Raw genomic sequence first — 20,055 nt, forward strand, 5'->3', positions numbered from 1 at the left:
TGGTGTGATATATGCCTAAAATGACCGAGGTAGGAGTTTGAGAGAGAAAAGGGAGAGATATTGTGGATACCTGCAGACAGGTGAGAAGCCTCGCCCTGTGCGGATCCAGTTCTGCCCTGTATAGGACCAGCTACTTACTATTCTCAAGCATCAGCCATCTCTCTTCTGAAATCTGGCTATTCATGCCCACCTCAAATGTTTGCTGTACAGATTAGAAGAAATAATGTAGGTAAGGGTTTTGCACAGTTCAAGTACTTAATACTTTTTTTGGAACATTTTTTTTAACGTGCCTATATGTACCACACACTCTTCTAGGTGTTGGGAATTCTAGATAGAACAAATTAAAGTATTTCCTCTCATGGAGCTTACAGTGTAGGGGGAGGGGACAGACAAATTTACCCATAGGTAGAACATGTCAGGTGGAAATACAAGCTATGAAAAAAAATTAAAAGAGGGGGTGGGTAAGCAGATAGAATATGGAAGGTGTGTGTTTCTACATACATGCATATGCTATTTTATACAGAGGGTGGTTAGGGAAGCCTTCTCTGATTAAGACCTGAGAAAGAGTGGGAGGGGGCTTGCAGATGTGTGGGAAAAACTCAGCAAGGAGAGGCATCACCAAGGCAAAGTCCTGGAATAGAAGGCCTGCTTGGCCTGTCTAAGGGAAGGGAAGGGGGCGGGACGGGGGGGGGGCAGGGTGGGAAGAGCCCAGGCTAAGGTCATCCAGGCAGCACGGGCCAGAGCACCTGGGACCCACAGGCCTCTGTAGGGGTAAACCACTGAAGAACTGTGAGCAGAGAAGTTATCTATGTATATTTGAAAAGGCAAAAGATAGTAGCTATCATCAAATGCTATAACTGTAAGTGATTTAATACATGGGAAATGAATACTGTCTATCACTGTTCTTTATCTTTTACTTGGTTCACCTAGATTTTAAGAACCGGTGAGCCATATGAAACTGCAGTTTCTATGGGTCAAAAATGGTGGAACATCATCATAAGTTCCAACCTTACAGGATACGGTTAGTAAAGGGGCACAGAACATGGATTTTAGAATAAAATATAAGTGGATTTGAATCCCAGATCCAGGTCATGAGCTACAGTCTTGGGCAAGTTACTTAACCTCCTTCTCCTTGGGTTTCCCCTTATGTAAAATGGGAATAAAAGCATAAGGTTAAAGCCACAAGGTTGAACTAACAATTAAATGAGATATACATGTAAAGCACTTAGCACAGGGCTTAGGAGCTTAATAAACAAGTGAACAGATTAAGAAGGGAAACTGAATATTTTAAACTAGAGTCAAAAGAATCACTTAGTACCAAACCCCTTTACAACTACCTATCATTTAGCCAGGTAGGGAGGTAGCATACCTTACACTAGTTTTCGAAATGACAACAGCTTTTTGGTCAAATTACTATTCCCTGCATTTACAAAATTCACGCTTTAACAGATAATTAGGTGAATACTCTATACCTCTGCTAACAGTGATGGATTTTGGTGAACTTAAAATATTTGAGTTAAATGTTTTTAACTTTGTCTAACAAAGCAATTCCATTTCCTCTATCAAAGCAGCTTAATTTTAAAAGCAAACTCACTTTCTGCTTTTTAAACAGACAGGCCAGTAGTTACTTGCCAGAGTTTTTGTTTGAAATTCATTTCGTAGTTTCAATACAACTCAAACTTAGAAGTGTTCTTCAGAATTTGTTTGAAGCAAAATTTCCGCCCCCCGCAAAAAACCCACTAAGTTCTCACTTAAGTTAAAACACAGTTGACATGATTATAGACATGAAATAGATATTTCAGCCACGTGTCACGCTTACAAGGGTCAGTTTGATGTTAAATAATTTTGTCTACATTAATTGAACATGTCATAAAGGGCTTGCAATAAAATACAGATACAGACTTGGTGGTTGACATTACATAACCCAAATTTTCTGAACTGCAACTGCATTGTTGCAGTTCAGAAAATTTCCCCAAGCAAACCTAAATGTTTGAAATCGATTGTATTGCATGAAAAACCTCGTGCCCAACGTATGATTACTTCTGCAAGTTTGCAAATATGAGTGTTGACTTTCGCTTTTCCAACTAGGTGCATGCTCGGTGTTTCGTCTCTTTATCGCGGCTTCATTTTGTTACTGGATACTGATGCCGTCACGAAGCGCTACATCACAAACAGCGTGCACGTTCCTCTCCCGACTTGGTACCGCCGGTGCTCACTCCTCACCGCAGCCTGGAAGAGCTGGATGCCGCAACAGAGCGGACCCGGGCCCGGAGCGCGCCCCCCAGCCCGGACCCACGACGCACGGCCACCGCCACAGCCACGCAGTCGGGGCGGCAAGGGGCGCCCACGCGAACCCGCTGCTCCTCCAGTTCCTTCCCGCCGCGTGGCTCTCGAAGCAGGACGAGACCGCTGGGACAGCGGGGGTCGTCGTGCGGGCCCACCAACGACACAGCGGCAGTCGGAGCCCATCGTGAACACGTCCTGCGCAGGAGGACCCAGGGCCGCAGACACGTTACAGCGCAGGGCCGAGAGCCAAGACCCCGCTACTTCCCGCCCCCCGGGGTTCGATGGCCCGGCCACCTCGCGCGGGGGTCCCCGCACCAGGACCCCTGCGCTCGGAACGCCCCTCCCCGTCCCCCGCCCGGGGCCGCGCCCCCTCCCCGGCCCCGCCCCACGCAGGCGCGCGCAGGCCCCGCACCTCCCCCTCTGCTCCCGGGGCCCCGGCGGGGGCGGAGCGACCCTCGGAAGGGGCGTGGCCTCCGGCCCCCACGCACGCACGCGCTCTCAGGCCTTACGGCTACGTGTCGGGCCACGTGACGCCCAGCCCGAAAGTCCCCCGTGAAGCAACAGGACGATAAAAAAATTTGTTTGGGTGGGGGCGGCGGGGAGGGTGGTGGAGAGGCTTTTAAAGAACTATAGTAACGGGGGTGAGGATAGGGCTGTGCGGCGGCGAGCGCAGCCCTGGCGCGCAGTAGCTCGTCCCGCTGGGAATCCCTCTCCCGTAACACTACAGCCAGACCGCGCCCGCCACATGAGCCGGCCCGGCGGCGGGGAGCGAGAGGCGGCGCCCCCCGCGCCCCCGCCCCAGTGGAAAGCACAGCCACCCAGCCCCCTCCCTCGTCTTTCGGCCCAGCAGCGGCCCCTCCCTCCGCTCTCGCTCGCCCGGGGCGGCGACCCCGGCCCGGCGCCCAGGCCGGGCTCCTCGTGCGCCGCCTCCGTCACGCCGTGCGCCGCCGACCCTTCAGGCCGCCCACCCCGCCGGAGGGAGACGGCGCGGCGGCGACGGCGGCGGCGCCTGGGCCGGGGGGCTGCGGGGGGCGGCGGCGGCGGCGGCGGCGGGAGGGGGAGGAGCGCGCCGGCCGGGCCCAGCTAACGGCCGCCCTGCTTGGCCCCGCCTGCCGCCCGCCCCCCGCCCCCGGCCCTCCCCGCGTCGCCGCCCCTCCCCCCGCGCCGCCGCCGCCGCCGCCGCCGTTGGCAGCGCCGCCTGAACTGAGGCGAACTCCGCCGCCAAGTGAGTGAGGAGGAGGAGGAGGCGGCGAGGAGGAGGAGGAAGAGGAGGAGCGGAGTCAGAGCGCGGCGGCAGCGGCAGAGGCGGCCGCGGCGGAGACCAGCCCAGAGAGACCCCAAGCCCGCGGCAGAGGCGGCGGCTGAACGGGCGCGACCAGCCGAGCGAGAGGCGGCGGCCCGGCTCCTCTTCGTCCGGCGCCGAGCGGCCCGCGCCCGCACTCGGCCCGCGGAGACCCGCCTCCCGCCCGCCGGCCTCGTGAGCGACGCGCCGAGCCGGCGGCCGAGGAGCGGCGGCGGGTCGGGAGCGCGTCGGGCCGCGGGCGGAAAGTGCCTGCGGGGGCGGGGAGAGCGCGGGGAGAGCGCGGTGAGCGCGCGGTCCGGCCGCCCCGGCGCCCGGCGCGGGAGCGGAGCGGAGCGGGACGCCGAGTCCGGAGCGGCCGGCTGCCGGGGCTCCCCGCCCCTCCCTCCTCTCCGGCGGCGGCGGCGGCGGGCGGAGTGAGCTGAGGAGCCTGGAATATGGTCGGGGAAATGGAAACGAAGGAGAAGCCGAAGCCCACCCCAGATTACCTGATGCAGCTGATGAACGACAAGAAGCTCATGAGCAGCCTGCCCAACTTCTGCGGGATCTTCAACCACCTCGAGCGGCTGCTGGACGAAGGTGAGTCGCCTCGCCGGCCCCTCGCGGCCCGCGCCGGGGCGGCGGCCCCTCTTCCCGGGACCCGACGCCCGCCGGAGTATGGGGAGGGCGGGAAGGTGGCCGGTGGGGACCGTGCGCCTGGGGACGGCGAGGCCCGGGCGGGGCGCGAGGAGGCGGCGCCGAGCTGGGCTCGCGGGGTGCGGCGGGCGGGCCCCGCCGGCGGGACGCCCCCCCGGACGCGGGGCCCCGGCTCCGGGACCCCTCACCGCCGGCGCCCAAGCGGGTGCGCTGGGGGAGGCTGCAGGGCCCCCGGCTCCCGGCCCGGCCTCTAGCACCGCGACGGCCCCGAGCTGCGCGGGCCTCCCGGGGAGCAGCCCGGCCTCGCCCGCCCCGCGCCCCGGGGGCGCCTGAAGGACACCGGCCTCGGGGTCGCTCCCTGAGGGGGCCCTCCCAGAGGTCGCCGGCGGCTCCCGGAGTGGGAAGTCCAGTGTGGCTTGTGGTTTTTTTTGAAGTTTGTGTAGCTTGGAGTACTCGAGGGGAGTAGTGTGGGGCTGGTTAATTTAAAGGAATTTCAGAGCATACCGAAAGTACTGCTGATGCAGCCGAAGGCGAGGACAAAATGACAGCGGAAAGCACTTTTTTATCCTTTTGTTTGGGGAAGCGAGAAGTGTTCGGGAGTTGAACTTCACTTTTGGGGGTGGGGGTGTGAACGCGAAATACCGCGAGGACACATGTAAACGTAATCCCGCGTCCGAAAGAACTTCGGCGGAGAGCCTTCTCCCGAGGGCGCCGCCGCCTCGGCTGCTAGGACGGGAAGCCAAGACGTTTGAAAGGGCCAAGATAAAAACGAGTAGAAGTTCGCAGCAAAGCTTTGTTGGCGGAGAGCTGTGGCGAGCGAAGAATGACGAGAAGATTAATTTTGGCCAACTCTGGGATTACTTTAACAAGGTCTTAAGCAGTGACCGGGACGATTCGCGTCTGGTGGCTGTGCATTTCTGGGGACGCCTAGGAAAAAACATGACCAACAAAAATGTTTATTTTGAAAATCAAGTAGCGAGGAGTTTCTTCTGCTTAGAAGCATCACCGGAGGACTGCTTAAAGAAAACGGAAAACTGTCCTTTATAGCGATGAGCAGGGGATTTTAGATTTTTTCGTAAGAATTTTGAGAGAGTTTTTACAATAGAGCTGGGGGAAAGGAATCTGCAGGTTAGAGTTGGAATGTCAGGAAAGAACAAAAGACCGGAAATGTCTCCGTGTTAAAAGGTGGTTCAAGAAGAATCCCAGAAGCTTTTGTTGTCAAGAAAGTCATAGAAACAACTTTAAAAGTACAAAACTGTTAGCTATCACTGCGTACTTGTTTTTTTGCCTACATATGTTAGAACATACAGCAGTAGCCCATATTGAAATGGACTTTTTCCGTAGTTGAAACAGCAAATCTGCTAACACGAAATTGTTCCGGAGAAAATCTGAGCTGTCCCTTTAAGGGGTTCTGCTTTTCCTATTTGTGTTGGCATTTGAAAGATTGTGGAGGCAGAAAACTTTCTGGAATGTCAAAAAAAAAAAAAAAATTGCTGGAACTCTTAAATTGAGTATTTCCAAATGTGGGCGCTAAGGGGCGCCAGTTATTTTTTTAAACATGAGAAATGTTTGGAGCAAAATATGTAACATACTCAATTACCTGACCTATATTAAATTTAGTTGAAACTTAAATCATAGGTCATTTCATTTGTCGTTTTGTGTCCATATACGTATTTGAAAACTTTGAAAACACTTCCTTTCAAATTATTGGAACAATTTTATTACATTGCAGAAGTAATACGCTATATTTTCTTCTTGGCATATTTTGGTGCAGTTAAAGTTTTGGTAGTATGAGCAAAAATTTTTGTTTTTTCTTTAAGCACAGTTGTACAGAAGGAATCCTTTATAACCATTAAAATGAAAACAGGTTTTGACAATATTAGGGTTAAAGTTAAATTGCATTCTTTGAATTAAAATGTTGAATTCAAACAGCGTAGGAGATTATTAAAAAGTTTGGAAATATTTTCTCATTTGCACTATTTGAAGTAAATAATTTGAGTTTCTCTGATTAGTTCTGAAAGGGTTCTCATTTGTACTTTTATGTTGGTCTGAAATCTCTCAATGATAATTTGGAGTTGGTTCTGTTAAAAAGTTTCTAACCTTTGATTTGGTAATTTTTAATCTTCTGAATTTAGAATTCCAGTTATGTCATTATTTCTAACAAAGGTTTGTTCGTTTCTCTTCGCCTGGAAATAGCAACCATTTGAGTTTTAAATGTTGGAGACCACTGGTTGAGGATGATATATTCTAAATAACATCTATTTTTTTCCCTTTCATTATGGTTTACTCCATCTCTTGTCTCAGTTCTGTCTTGCGTTTTAGCCTTTTCAACTCCCCAGCGTAAAGATTGCTTCTGTATAATAGCTAGGATGTTTAAAAAGGGGCAGCATAATGACTAGGAAGTTTGATTGTTTTTTATCAGACCAGTACAAACACACAGGAAAAGGGATTATTCCTTAGTGTGGAATAAGCTGCTTCCTGTAATTGTTAGCCTTATTATAAACGTATTTTGACTTAAGAAAAATATTGGTTTCTGAAGTGCATCACGTTTTATCCATGCTGGGTGACTTAATTCTGAAATTTGGCAAGTTGTGCTTTACCTCTTTGTGGCCTGTCATTGTCCCAAATAAATTAATCATGACTTCTGTTTGTGGTTAGGAATTCTAATTTCCTTTGTCCATATGATTGGCTGAAAAATTGTTTTTAAATTTAGTTAAAACTGTAAATTTTACTTTAGTGATTAGTTTAATCGAGTTAAGATACTGTACTTGGATACAGTAGATGCGTCTTCTGATAATTAGAAGTTTTGAATGAGTAGCGATTTTGAAATATTTTTCAAAAGTAAGCTTTTGAAAAATTTCCTTGTCAGTTTGAGAGTTTTTATTTGGCTGGTTACCCATTTGGGATTTCTGTGCTCTGGATTTTTTTGGTTGATTAAAACTTGAATGCTTTAGACTGAACATTTTAATTTTATGCCAAGTTAACCTTTAGCCTATATTTTAACTATGGACTGTGAACAATCTTTCTTTGTTTTCTGTTTTTTTGCGGGGTGGGGGAGGGGTTGTCAGCTTTTCTCCCAAGTAGCGTCAACCTGGTTGATTTTTTAGGTTGTGAATGCATTCTAGGTTGGGCCAGTCATATGAATGACATAAATTCAGTTTATAATTCCGATACTTAATCCTTCGTTGACAATAGAGACGATTACAGATAAAACCAAGGTTTAAAAGTGTTAAACTGCTCTGCCTTTAAAGAGGAGTTTTCCACTGAACCCTGGGACCATCCATCCATGGGAAAGAATAGCTATTATTAGGGTTTTTTTTTTTTGGAAACCTTTCTTTGTCGTGAAAATGAAACTTAAGCAGGAACACAGGAACAGTATTTGAATGCAAATTGTTTAAATAAAGTATTGCAGTTTAGAATTGAGATGGTGTAAAAGTAAAAATAAAATCAGTTTGACTTAAAAATCCCAAATAGGGGGAAATGGAGATCTAGGGATATTAAAATTAGATTCTGATTTTTCAGTCTTAGATACGAAAATTAACGAATATATAGTGTGGTTTATGAGGAAGGCTAGCCTAAATCTTTTTATTGTGAATAACTGAAAAATCAGTGTGTGGCTCAGAAAAAGTGAGCAAACGTGTTAGATTAGAGTCTGCATTACTGATTTGAAAAATTCACCTTTTCATGGTCTTTTTTGGAGTGAGGGAGGATGTAAGTTTTCTTTTTGACCTCAATTTATTTTCTCTCCCTGTTCCCTCTCCCTTGAAAATGAGGGCAAAAAGTATTTTAAATTAAAATTTGCTTTGCTAGTGAACATTTTTCCATGTTAATTTCCATTTGTTATGCATTCATTATTGAATGTATCATTCTCAGTTTTCCTGCACTTCAATTTTCTTTCTTTTCTTTTTTTTCTTTAGAAATGTTGATCAGTCTAAAAATTATATGGTTATTTCTTGGTATTGAGAGGAATTTTGCTGTATAAGTTTACTATAGGTTTGGGTCCCCCCCCCCCCCCCCCCCCCCCAAGAAGCCTTGTTGACAGTAACCAATATCTGTGACAAACAGATTTTATTTAAGTTGAAGTAATTAATCTGTTGTTTAGGAGCAAAAGGTTGTGTTTTTGTATACACAGTCCTTTGACTTATTAGTGATAAGAAGGAAGCCAGTATTTGTAATCAGTTCTTTACATTTTCCTTTTTGCTCCTCACCCAGGAGGTGTCAGCAGCTATAGTAAGGTAATAATGGAAATGAGAATTTGTATCACGGGTCATTTATTCAACATTTATTCTGAATTTTCGAAACTCTACTCCTGTGGGCCGGCTGTGTATTCAAAACGCATGTACATACTATGATGTAGGTGACTTCTCTTTCTTAACATTATCTAGTTTACATGCTTTGTAGTAAATCTGTACTACCAAGGATATAACGTAATTGATTTAATGGAAATAGGTCTCTGCTAATCACATTTGCTACTGTGCTTGGTATGAGCACCTTTTCTTAAATGGCTTTGAGAAAATCAAGTGAAAACAAGTTAATTTTGCCTTTTCAGTGCTTTGTACGTATCTTATTTCTGTGATTATCCCCCTAGTAGTCACAGTCCTGAAGCTGATTGAAGTGCATCAGTTTTCCATAAGAACAAATGGCTTTTGGTTTACTTCTTAAGAGAAATAGATTCCTGCAACAAAATACATGAAGTGGATCCCTCCTTGCCTTTCCTGAGCATGATTCAGATGCTCGTTTTTTGAGGCCAGTGTAAGGTTTTTAATTTGTTTTTTGACTCTTTTGGTATTAAGAGAATTACACCAGTGTGATTATAAGGGCAGCTTTTTATAATCTGACTGGAACTACGTTTAAATTTACTTGAGAATTCAGTGCTGTTAATACACTGTTTGATTTATAGTGGTGCAGTTATAAGTAAGACTTGCTTTATTCAGTTGGAGATGTTGGAAGTGCTATGCCATTGTTAGGATTTATTTTTTGATTAAGGAGCCTACTGAGCGATTTTCTGTTACTTATATGTCAGCTGTTGTGAAGATATGCAAGGATCTATTTTAGGGTCAAGGGAAGGGGATAGTGCATGGGCCCATGCCAAGAAGTCATAATTAGAATTAGGTACCAATTTTTTATTTACATGATTGACAGGACTTAGTCATTTTCTCCAGCCCCTCCTTTTTTGACATTAAGACAGTTCAGTGTGAATTTTAAGTGCAATAATGTATTTTTTTCTTAATGAGAACTTTTAGGAAATGCTTATATCCCTTTTATTTGAATTAGCATTTCAGTTTTAGGACTCAAAATAGCTAGATTGTTTGATGTCCAAGTAAGATTTTTACAGCTTTATTTTCATTTAACAGAAAGCAAAAATAGCATTAAACTTTTCATAGTGAGTACAGTTTGTTTTGTTAGTGTGGTTGTGTTACGAAATTTGACTATAAATATAGCCCCGGCCTGTGTTAGGTACTACTCTTTATGTAGTTACCATCATACTTAACATTGTAATATTATTATCTCTTTTTGTGTCTGTCTTCCCTGTTAGAATTAGTTCATTGAAGGTGGCCACCTTATAGCCTGGCACATGTATGATCTCAGATGTTTGTTGAATTAATAAATAGGTTCACACTTTAAATCCTTTTCTCATTTCTAATTTCTCTAAAACGTGGGATTAAGCAGATAGTTTTGGCAATTAGAAAAAAGGTACGTGTATTTTTTTCTTAAAGGTGGTATTTTTTAGAAATCTTACAATATTTTTTGCAGTACTTGCCCTCAAGGAGCCTAATCTTAATTTTACTTGACTACCATCGATATGACTGAGAATTAGAAAGATAAAATTGCTTTACTTACGCAGTAGTTTCTAGCCAGTCCTTATACAAAGTATATCAGTCCATAAGTATATCAGTGCTCGTCTCAGCTCTTGAAAGTTTTGGCATTTATGGAATTATATAGGTGAACCTTCCCCTAGTCAATTACCTATAAAAGTCAACATTCAATGGATACGTAGTTCTTGTACTCTGCAAAAAGCACAATAAATATGAAAGATTCCTTGTCCCTTAAGTGCTGCTTTGATGTGCTCAGGATAAATAAGGACTGTTTGAATTGTTTTCATTTAGAGGAAAGCTGAGTATAAACATAGGTGGCTGTTACAGTAATTTAACACAAATAGCAATTTTTAAACACAGGTGTTTCTTAAAGCTAATTTGAAACTGTGCGGTTACTTAGAAGACTGAGAAATTGACATTTTCAGTTAACTGAAATTTAACCCTCTTAAAAGTTTACTTTTCTGTTTTAGCCTTAACAGCCTTAACAGTGTTTTAAAATAAATCTGTCAAGAGTTTTTAACAAATAATATAGCTTGTCGAAGTTAAGTGATTTATCCAGAATTCTTGTAATTAACGAGGCAGTGACTGTATTTAATGTATTCAACATTTCCTCAGTTTTCTAAAGCAGAAACTCTTAGTTTGAAAACCCAGCAATCCTATCAAGTCTAATAAAATAAACAAAATTGTGTTTATGTTCATAATGTTGCTTTATGTATTGATTCTAACCTACATATTTTATTAAACTAAATATTGAGACTGGTGAATCAGTTTACTGTAACATTTCTATCACATTACCTGTAAAACAGAATTTGTCAATTTGGATGCTTTTCAAGGGTGTTGAAGTCTCAGAAAAACATCAAAATGCCATTAAACCCATGAAGTGGTCCTATGCTGTATGGCCATGGTAATAAGGAAAGAGTGTGTGTGATCACATGTGTGCAAGCATGCATGTGTATAAAGGGAGCCATGCAGTGAATGTGAGCTGGCCTTGAAATCCTTGGGGGTTGGGTGCTAGGGATGGTGAAGTTCAGAGCAAGGAAGGTTTTCAAAGTAACATCTGCCTGGCCTCAGGATTGAAATGATTATATATCAACAGTGGAAAATGGAGTGGGTCTTAAATAAACCCCTGGCTTTTGGCTTTTGTGAAGGATGAGTTGTAAAGATTGGGCATGATCACCTGGTCAGTTGCAGATTATTGGAGGAACCCGTGGCTTTTAAGCTCATTTAATAGTTTAAAATATATAGGAGAAATTAAAAATGTATAACATACATATATTTATTACATTAAAGAGAAAGGAAAGCACTGGTAAAAAGCAAACTTTTAGGCAGATTTTATTTGGAACCTTGTTTTCGTTACTTCAGTGTCATACTATTTTACAGGGTCTCAAAATTCTTTTACAGAGAGTGTTTGAAGAGGTGTGTATGTGAAAAGAACTAGAAGAAATACAAAACATTTCTTCTTAGATGCAGTTGAGTATAAGGCATATTAAAGTAATACCAGAAGTTCATGGACTTTCAGAGCTACCCAGGGACCTGAGAGTTTGGGGGATGAGGTCTTCATTTCATAGGTGCAGAGACCGAGGTATGGAGAGGTTGTGACTTGTCCAGATCACAAAGCAAGGTGATCTGTTTGGTAAATGTGCCACTCCCTGAGCGGTACTAGAGAAGAAAAACGCAGCCAAGTACTAGAAAACTGCTGCTGTTGCCTCAGGTTGTGAACATGAAGGGGAAAAAAAAGCAAATGGGGGTTTTGCTAATTCTGTGATATGTTGGAGTTGAACAAAATGCTGGTCAAATTTTTGGAGCTAATATAAATATATATATACACACACATTTTTTACTGGTAAATCTTTATGATAGTTAAAGGGCTAAAAATAAGAAAGTAAAGGCGTTTTAAGAGACTTTCAACTCATTCACTTAAACTTCTTAGTAACCAAAAGATAGAGCTTTAGCTCTTAAAATAACATGGTACAAATAAATCTAGTGAATATTTAGTATTGTTGGTGTTCTTTTTATTACTATTTTTAATAACTACTCAAGAGGAAAAATCATTTCTGACTGGAAGGTTTTATTTAGAGGTTTAATATTGCTAGGTGATTGGAGTCAGGAATGTATACACTTGTATCAGTTTTAGATTAGCATAGGGTGGTTAAAAGCATAGGTAGGCAACTAAATAAAGCCAGCCAAGAGGTGGATGATGATGAATTGAATGGAAATAGTGCTGCACTGGGTAACTCCTACATCCCATTCCCGATGCCCACATCTGGAGCATCCACTGTTTCTTTCAAGTATGTGCAAAAGAATTAAGTATAAACCACAGTTAACTTGTTTGCTGGGTTACAGTAATTGTATCATTCTGATAGAATTGATTAGAAGAAATAAAAAATTTCAAACCAAGGCCAAATATAAATTACTCTGAAATTAACTGCCCCTAATTCTTTATTAGTGTTGCTGCTGTCACCACTGTTGCAGTGATGCTTCCATTGTTATGACGTATTCAAGTGTTGACTCTGTGTGTGTGCATGTGTACACAAGTGAGCCAGCATAAAGATGAAAATTAATTCCAGTTTCTGTCCATATGCTAATGAGACTGTGTTGCAAAGTAGTAACAGTTCATTGACAAATAGGCATGGGATTTAATCATGACTTGCAGTTAACTGATTAGTGGTCTTGGACATATAGGTAACCTTTCTGAACCTCAGCTTCTTCATCTGTAAATTGAGTTATCAACTGCCCTGCCAAACTTTAAATCAAAATACTCAGAGGCTGGAGAATATTATATGCAAAAGAGCTTCGTAGACTCTAAGGCTGCATCATCTAACTTCTGTCAACATTTTAAGGTTGTTTTTGATAGGATGGACAAGCAGATAAGCAAAGCAGTTTGTAGAGTATGAGAGAAGAAGAGAGAAACGGAGAAAGGTAATTTATCCACATGTGCATCACCTAATTTTTGTGTGCAGGAGAATCATTCACTAGTAACATTCTGAAAGTTCAGAAGAAGTCACGTTGAGCTGAAGTGTCTAGTAAGGTTGTTTTGAGAAGTGGAACCTGGGTTGGTATTCATAGGTGAATGGTATTATTAATCGGTATTTAATGAGGTGAATGAGGGGGTGAAGGATGTTCCAGCAGAAGAGAAAAGTGCAGTGGTGTCAGAACAGTAGTGATGGGAGATTGAAAGACTTTCACAAAGTGTGTTTAGATGAAGTTACTTGGAATGGCAAATGCATATAGAGAACTAGTGAGAATTAGAAGAGCAGAGCCAGAAGACTAATTCAGGGCTATATTGTGATGGACCTTGAATGCCAGGGTGAATAGTTCAGCTTGTTTGGTAAGGAATCATCGATGGCTTGGGTTATATCAGGTTGCCATAATGAAATCTTTGGGGGTAAACTAAAAAGAGTGTATAGAATATATGGATTTAAGGAAGTAGAATTTGGATATAATGTGGAGAGTTAAGAGATTAGGGAGTTTTAAGAAATTGTTATATTTTCTCGAAATATTTAACAAAAATATATTTTGATCTTTCTGCATTTTAGATTTAAACTCTAGAGTTTTAAAAAAAAATGGTGTTTATCTAAAAATAAACATGCATACAAATTATTTTTTCTTTACCCATAAGGCCCTAGGTATCTCTTTAAAAACTAGCAGTATTCTACATAGTGACTTCACACTGAACAAAATGGATTAATCCTACAACTAATATAATAACCAGTCCACATTCAGATCTCTGTAGTTGTCCCCCAGATATTCTTTGTGACCGAACTGGCTTGTGCAAATCAGAATCTGACTCAGGACCATTCATTGAATCTGGTTGTTAGGACTTGAAGTCTTTTAAATCTAGAACCATCCCTTTTTTTTTTTTTATGACATTAATGTAACTTTCTTGTCACTGGGCTTGTTCCTTTATGTCATCTGTATCTATTACTTTGGCAGTTAGATCTAAAGAATTGGACAGGTTCCAGTATAATGTCATAGGGGATACTGTGTATTTAATGTTGCATTGCTCTGGGGGCACAGTTCTGGTTCTACTGTTAGTGAACCTAAAATTGATAATCTGGGTTAGAGTGGAGATAGACTGATCCTTCCACTGTAAAGTTAGGTGTTCTTTAAAAGGTAAAGCTTTCTTTCATCAGCAGGGAATATGACTATTATAAAATAAGTTCCTAATGGAAAAGTCAGATCGGTGATTATTCTTATTAATTATTGGTTGGTTGTCAAAGTAAAGTGTTGGTTTCCTAGCTGGCTCAAATGGTGACTAATGAATTTTTTCTGTGTTTCATGGTAATCATTATGGGCTCATGGATCTTCATAGACTCACTGCAATTAATATTCTTTTTGATATTCAGGTTTTCACAATTTTGGCCTGTGATAATCTAACTGGCTCTTGTGTCTTTTGAAATCTTCCTTGCTTTTTGGGACAGTTTGATGCCCCAAGCTCACCTGCCCCACAGCTAGAATTAACCCTTTCTCCAAGGTCCTTTTTAATGGAAATGGTATTAGAGATGTGAATTTAGGCATTAAACATGTTGATTGCTGTCAGGGTGAGGTTACTTCCAGGCCATTGGCCATTTTCTGAGCTAGACAGTATCGTTTTTAAATTAATGAATTCATGTTTGTATTTTCAATTCTATTTTAACATTATATTTCCTTTTATAATGATATCTTTCTTTTTCTGCCAACACCAAAATATCATGGTTTCTGACAATGACAGAATTACTTATTCACTTTATCCTACAATGTAGAGAACATACTTTCAAAATAATATTACTAATAATAGTAAAACTACTGAACATGTTTAAATGTTTTTTATACATTTTAGACACGTTACAGATGATAGGTAGAACCAGTAACCTCTTGTTCTTCTGATTGTGATTTTCTTCCTTCTTTCTTTGGCTTTATTCTATCTATAGGGTTTTTCTTTCTCCTACCAAATCTTGTTTTTGACCTTTTGATGATGTCATTTATTAGCTAAGTTCTTTTGTTGTTATACTGACTGTTTCTATTAGCTTTTACCCCATGTCTAGCAGAAATTAGAGGAGAATATATTTTATAATCAGGGGTTAGTGAGTATGTATATTTATGGAGGTAAGATCCAGAGAGATAGTTAACTTAAAAGGAGAAGGTTGTGCTGTTCAGGCTAGTGATTTGTATCTTAAGCCTGAAGGGCAGGAAGAGAAGAGAACATAGCAGGCAAAGTGTTTTAATTTAGTAAATTCTTCTGAATAATATCAGTAAAAGAATAAGGATAGCTCTTTAGGCTTTAAAGTTCCTGTGAGTTAGAGAAAACCCCTAGGTAGAACTTAAGTATTAAAATTCTATTTCTAAGTAGTTGCAAAATCTCTACTGTAAAGTTTTTGTCCTTAAGAACTTTTGGTAGTAAGGAAGTTATGTTCCAGCAGATGGAGATACTAGTACACAAAAGACAGTGTTTAGTGATTAAAATGTGTTGAGAAATAACCCTCTTGCCAGAATAGGAAATTTTTCTCCTTTAAATTGTAAGAGAAGAGTTGCTGAGGAATGTAACAAATATTGGTTATTGACTTTAATATTTGGGGTGGTATGTAAATCAGTTGTGGTATTTCTTTAAAGAATTTGTCTTTTTAAGAGACCGTGTGTTAGCTATAGAAAATATATAAAATATGACTGGTGTAGGACATTGGATTGATTACAGCAATTTTCTGAAATACAGTTTTTACCTTTACAGCTTCGTTGTTTGAAGAGTTTTTGTTTGTTTTGGAAGGGGACTAAGTCTGTTTAAAGGTATTCTGTTTGTATACTATCTTTGCAATTCTAAAATCTTTAACCAGGTAATTGATTCCTGTTTATTAATCTAAGTAAGAAAAAAAAAGTGTGCCATAGTTTACCATTGCATGATAAAGTTCTTTTGGAGATTATAGTTTTACTATAGTAATAAAAAATTATCAGCAGTAAAAAGGTAATCTTATCTCAGTTTATTATAGTTTATAGCATTCCTTGTCAGGTTTTTTTTTTTTTTTTTTTTTTGGTTAGGTAAATATTATATAATTTTGCTTTAAAAATGCCTTGCAATTGTTAAATAAATATTGCTTATTCAAGTTCCTTCTTATGAACTTTCTGATTTGTGGAAGTATGTGTTTCATTAATAATTAATGCATTTAAATTATATTTTTCTAGTTGCTATACTGAGGTATTTTTAAATTGCCAAGTCAATCGTAAAATACCATTTTTCCTTCCATCACTTGAAGTTGAAGTCAGACATGAGAGAAGAATAGATAATTATCTTTGTTTATATGTAGAGGACCAGGGAAGAAGAGATCTACTGTGGTACCTTTGTAGAACTGTTAATAACTTGCATTTTCCCCAGTCTGTTCTTTCTCTCCATTTTGTTATTCTTGAAATGTAGAGAATTGAAGATGCAGACTTTTTTTTTTTTTGGCCACGCTACATGGCTTGCAGGATCTTAGTTCCCTGACCAGGGATCGAACCCGGCAGTGAAAGCGCCTGGTCCTAACCACTGGGCGGCCGGGGATTCCCTGAAGATGCAAACATTCTAAATTTACCTTTCACAACAGGGTGGTTTGTGGTCTCTGAATCCTGGGAAACGTGGTGGTGTGAGGGCAGAGAGTTATCATAGCATACTGTCTTTGAATCTTAATGTGAATTTTTATTTTTCAGGGGAAGATTTTGTGCATACATTTTTCAGACAGTTTCTTATAGTCATTTGAGAGTTTATGAGAATCTTAAATATCTTCCTCCTAGTAATCATTAAAAATGTATTGTTATAAGGAATTAGACACATGTATTCTTATCATAACAAATAATCTTCATCTCATGGGAAAAAACCTAAAATGTATCAATGAAAAAATGAAAATCACCCATAAATCAGTGATAGTGACTCTTAACATTTTTGGTGAATTTCCTTCCATTCTTTTATTCCCCCCCCCCCATTTATGGATGTGACAACATTGGGATCCTATTTTAGTAGTATCACTGAGTGTGTTTTTTTAAAAATAAATTACATCATGAGCATTTTCCCCTGCCATTTTATATCCTTTAACAATATAATTTTTATGGTAACATAGTCCGTCTTATAGAGGTCTGTTAAATTTATTAACTCTTCTCTATTGGACATATCATTTTGCTTTCAGGAAGTTGTGTGGTGATAATATCAGTGGTTTCAGAAGTTTATTACTTACTGTTTAAAAAGCCTTAAGTTACTGAGTGTTGTAACTGGGCCCTGTGAATACCTATTTCTGTAATGTGGTAATTGGAAATCAGCATTTGATGCTGCATTCCAGTAAAGTGATTGCTCTTATGTGACATGCAATTTTTGAGTAATGTCAGAGTTGCATATTTCACATATTAGCTTTTAATGACAACATATTTATTTGAAATTTTTTATTCTATTTGCAAATATTTGAATGCATACTATGTGTGGGATGTTAGGAGGAATACAACAGGGCTTCAGATTCATTCCATACCTTCAAGTTGTCTGAGTAGGGTAGATAGCATGAAATAAAAGTAATATAAACTAGAGGGGACTAAAGACTTGCTAAAGAGGTCACTTTAGGGTAGGGAGATTATGGAATGCTGCAGGAAAAGAGGTAAAAAACTTCACCTGGCTCTTGAAAGATAAGATTGAAGTGGTGAAAAGGTAAGGGAGTAGTGCTGTAGACAAAGGGAACGCTATCCTTGAATGTGAGAACATTTCGTAGGAGAAAGAAAGTAATTCTCTACTGTAGAAAAGCTTAAATGCCTGGATTTTAGATTCTGTCCTTTTGATAATGGGAGACCCATTTAAGGTTTTTCCTTTTATATCTTTCTCTTAGTTGATTTTTTCATTTATCTGCCTCCATATTTATGTTTAGTGTATATTAATGTGATGGATTGCTATGCTTGCTACAGATTTTCAGATTTTCGTGACTTATTTACCCCCCCCCCCCCAGTATTTTGCCACTTCAGTACTTCTTCTAATCTACACATACCTACTTTGGCTGGCTTTCTGTTCTGTTTTACTCGTACATTTGGATTTACTTAGCCCTTTATTACGATGCCTTTTGTTTTATTTTTTTTCTGTATTGTCTGTTGGTGATTGTGTTGGGTTTAGGTGCATGGGGGAAGAGGTACATCTGGATTAGTGAGTGTGATTTCTGGAATGGTGAGTCTAAGCTGTGTACTAAAGGTGAGTTGCTGGCATATCTTGGTCTGTATGTGTGGTATGGGTCTTTGTCTTATGCTTGCCTTTCATCATCCTCTCCATTTGCTTTTGCTCTAATGGCTTGAAAGACTGTGCTCTTAGGTTGGAGGGGAGAGATTGAAGATCTGCTAATTTAACTGTGGTTTGAGGGAGGCTTTAGGGAAGTGTTTTTGAAACTCATTCCATGTGATACTGGCTTCTTGAAGTGGTCTGAGAACAGAAGCGTTCTGTAGTCAAAGAAGTGCTGCGTATTCTTTTGTGTTGATACGTTAAATATCCAGGACCTGCAGTCAAGAATTTTCTGAAATTGCTTGGTAAAGGAATTCCTTTTTTTCTTTCCTTCTTGGAACTAGTGGTGTGAGGGTATATTATGGGACATATTAGAGAGATGATTATAAAGACCTGTGGATCTAGAGAGAGGAAGGTTTAAATAATAATTGGGAATCTTAATTTTGAATGAGAATGCTGGTTCAAGTCAGTTCAAAGTACCCTTTGAAAAGATAGTTAAATTTCTTTTAGTTTGGGACTATTTCAAATACCATCTTGAAGGAAGCAAGAAAAGTGTCCTTTCTGGCTTTATATTTAAGCAATTGACGCAAAGGGTTTCAATAGTGAACTTTATTTCAATTAGTGTATGTTATTTAAATAAAAATGTAGATGTGCTATTTTAAAAAGTATAATTCTCTAAGTAAAAACAGAATCTTCACAATTTAAACGTTAGAGTGAAACATGCTTTGAAATAGATAAGCACATAGAAATATGTTGATGTTCTAATATATGCCTGGTTTAAGTGTAAAATTTTTAAATTTGGGAACTGATGAATTGTAAGGCGAAGAGGAATTGTTAAATTTTGAAAAGAAAAATATTTGTCTTTGTTAGAGTGTTTAATAAACATTGAGATGCAGTGATGTAGTTTTGTGAGGTCTGTAAATCAGTAACCAGTTGAGTGTTTTCTGTGAACTTCTGTTTTAATCTATGCACATAAGATGTTAGCTCTCTTTGTTGTTACAGCAGTTATGCAGTCTTAATCATAAAATGAAATTTTGATGACGTTTATAATTTGCAGCAGCCTTTCAAAAGGGGGGGAGTACAAGGGTTGGATGGTAGAGTAGCATTTCACCTGGAAGGCCCAAAGGATTTTTATTAAAAATTTTGTCCTTGTTCAAAGAAAAACTCTGTAATTCAGATTTTAAAGCTGGAATGGATCTTAGAGATCACAGTTCCATCCTTTAATTGAATAGTATGTAAATGAAGTTCATTTACATGAAGTTTCATTTTCATGAAGTTTTACAGATTAGAAACTGCTGCTTTCAGAAATGGTAGCTCATTTGGCTCTTGTGACAGAAGTATATCTGTAAGTTATATTATTGGCCAGAGGGTACCTTTGGGCCTGATCCCCTCTTTGGAGAATTATGTCATGACTGATAATTTGCATAGTGTGACTACCTTCTGATATGAGTGGTCTTAATTATTTTAAATTTTATTTCATTGCTTGAAATATCTACCTAGGGTATTTTAACTTTTCCTCTAAATAAGAATAAAATTAAGCATTTAATTCACACAGTGATATTGTCATTAAACTGATGTTTCAGGTCAAAGACAGAGAAGGTTCTCCTAGGTTCTTGGTAGTCTCCATTAGCATTTTCCTGCAGGCTGAATCTAGGTCTAGGAACAATTTAGTGTATATTTGGATAAGAACTTTGACTGCCCATGTTCTATACAAATATTTTAAAGTCACTTGTTAGAGTAAACTATTCCTCTCCTCCTCCCCCCCACCAGCCTTTCCTTATATATCTAGGTCATGTGTCCTAGAACAATGTGATAAAAGTCCAAGATGAAGA

General features: G+C 40.5%; 1 protein-coding gene across 6 annotated transcripts in view; it reads left to right on the top strand.

Moving 5' to 3' along the window:
- Window positions 1-3,875: 3,875 nt before the first annotated feature.
- QKI (QKI, KH domain containing RNA binding) overlaps window positions 3,876-20,055 on the top strand; it is a gene marked incomplete at its 3' end in the record, with an annotated part of 143,943 nt that continues 127,763 nt past the window's right edge. For all 6 annotated transcript variants that reach the window (XR_013830744.1, XM_079939178.1, XM_079939179.1 and 3 more), the window contains exon 1: window positions 3,876-4,165. Coding sequence is in view for 5 of the 6 variants with exons in the window: in XM_079939178.1 (XP_079795304.1) it covers window positions 4,024-4,165 (142 nt within the window). The remainder of the gene's footprint in view (window positions 4,166-20,055) is intronic.

Source organism: Stenella coeruleoalba, assembly GCF_951394435.1.
Source record: "Stenella coeruleoalba genome assembly, chromosome: 12".
NCBI lineage: Eukaryota > Metazoa > Chordata > Mammalia > Artiodactyla > Delphinidae > Stenella > Stenella coeruleoalba.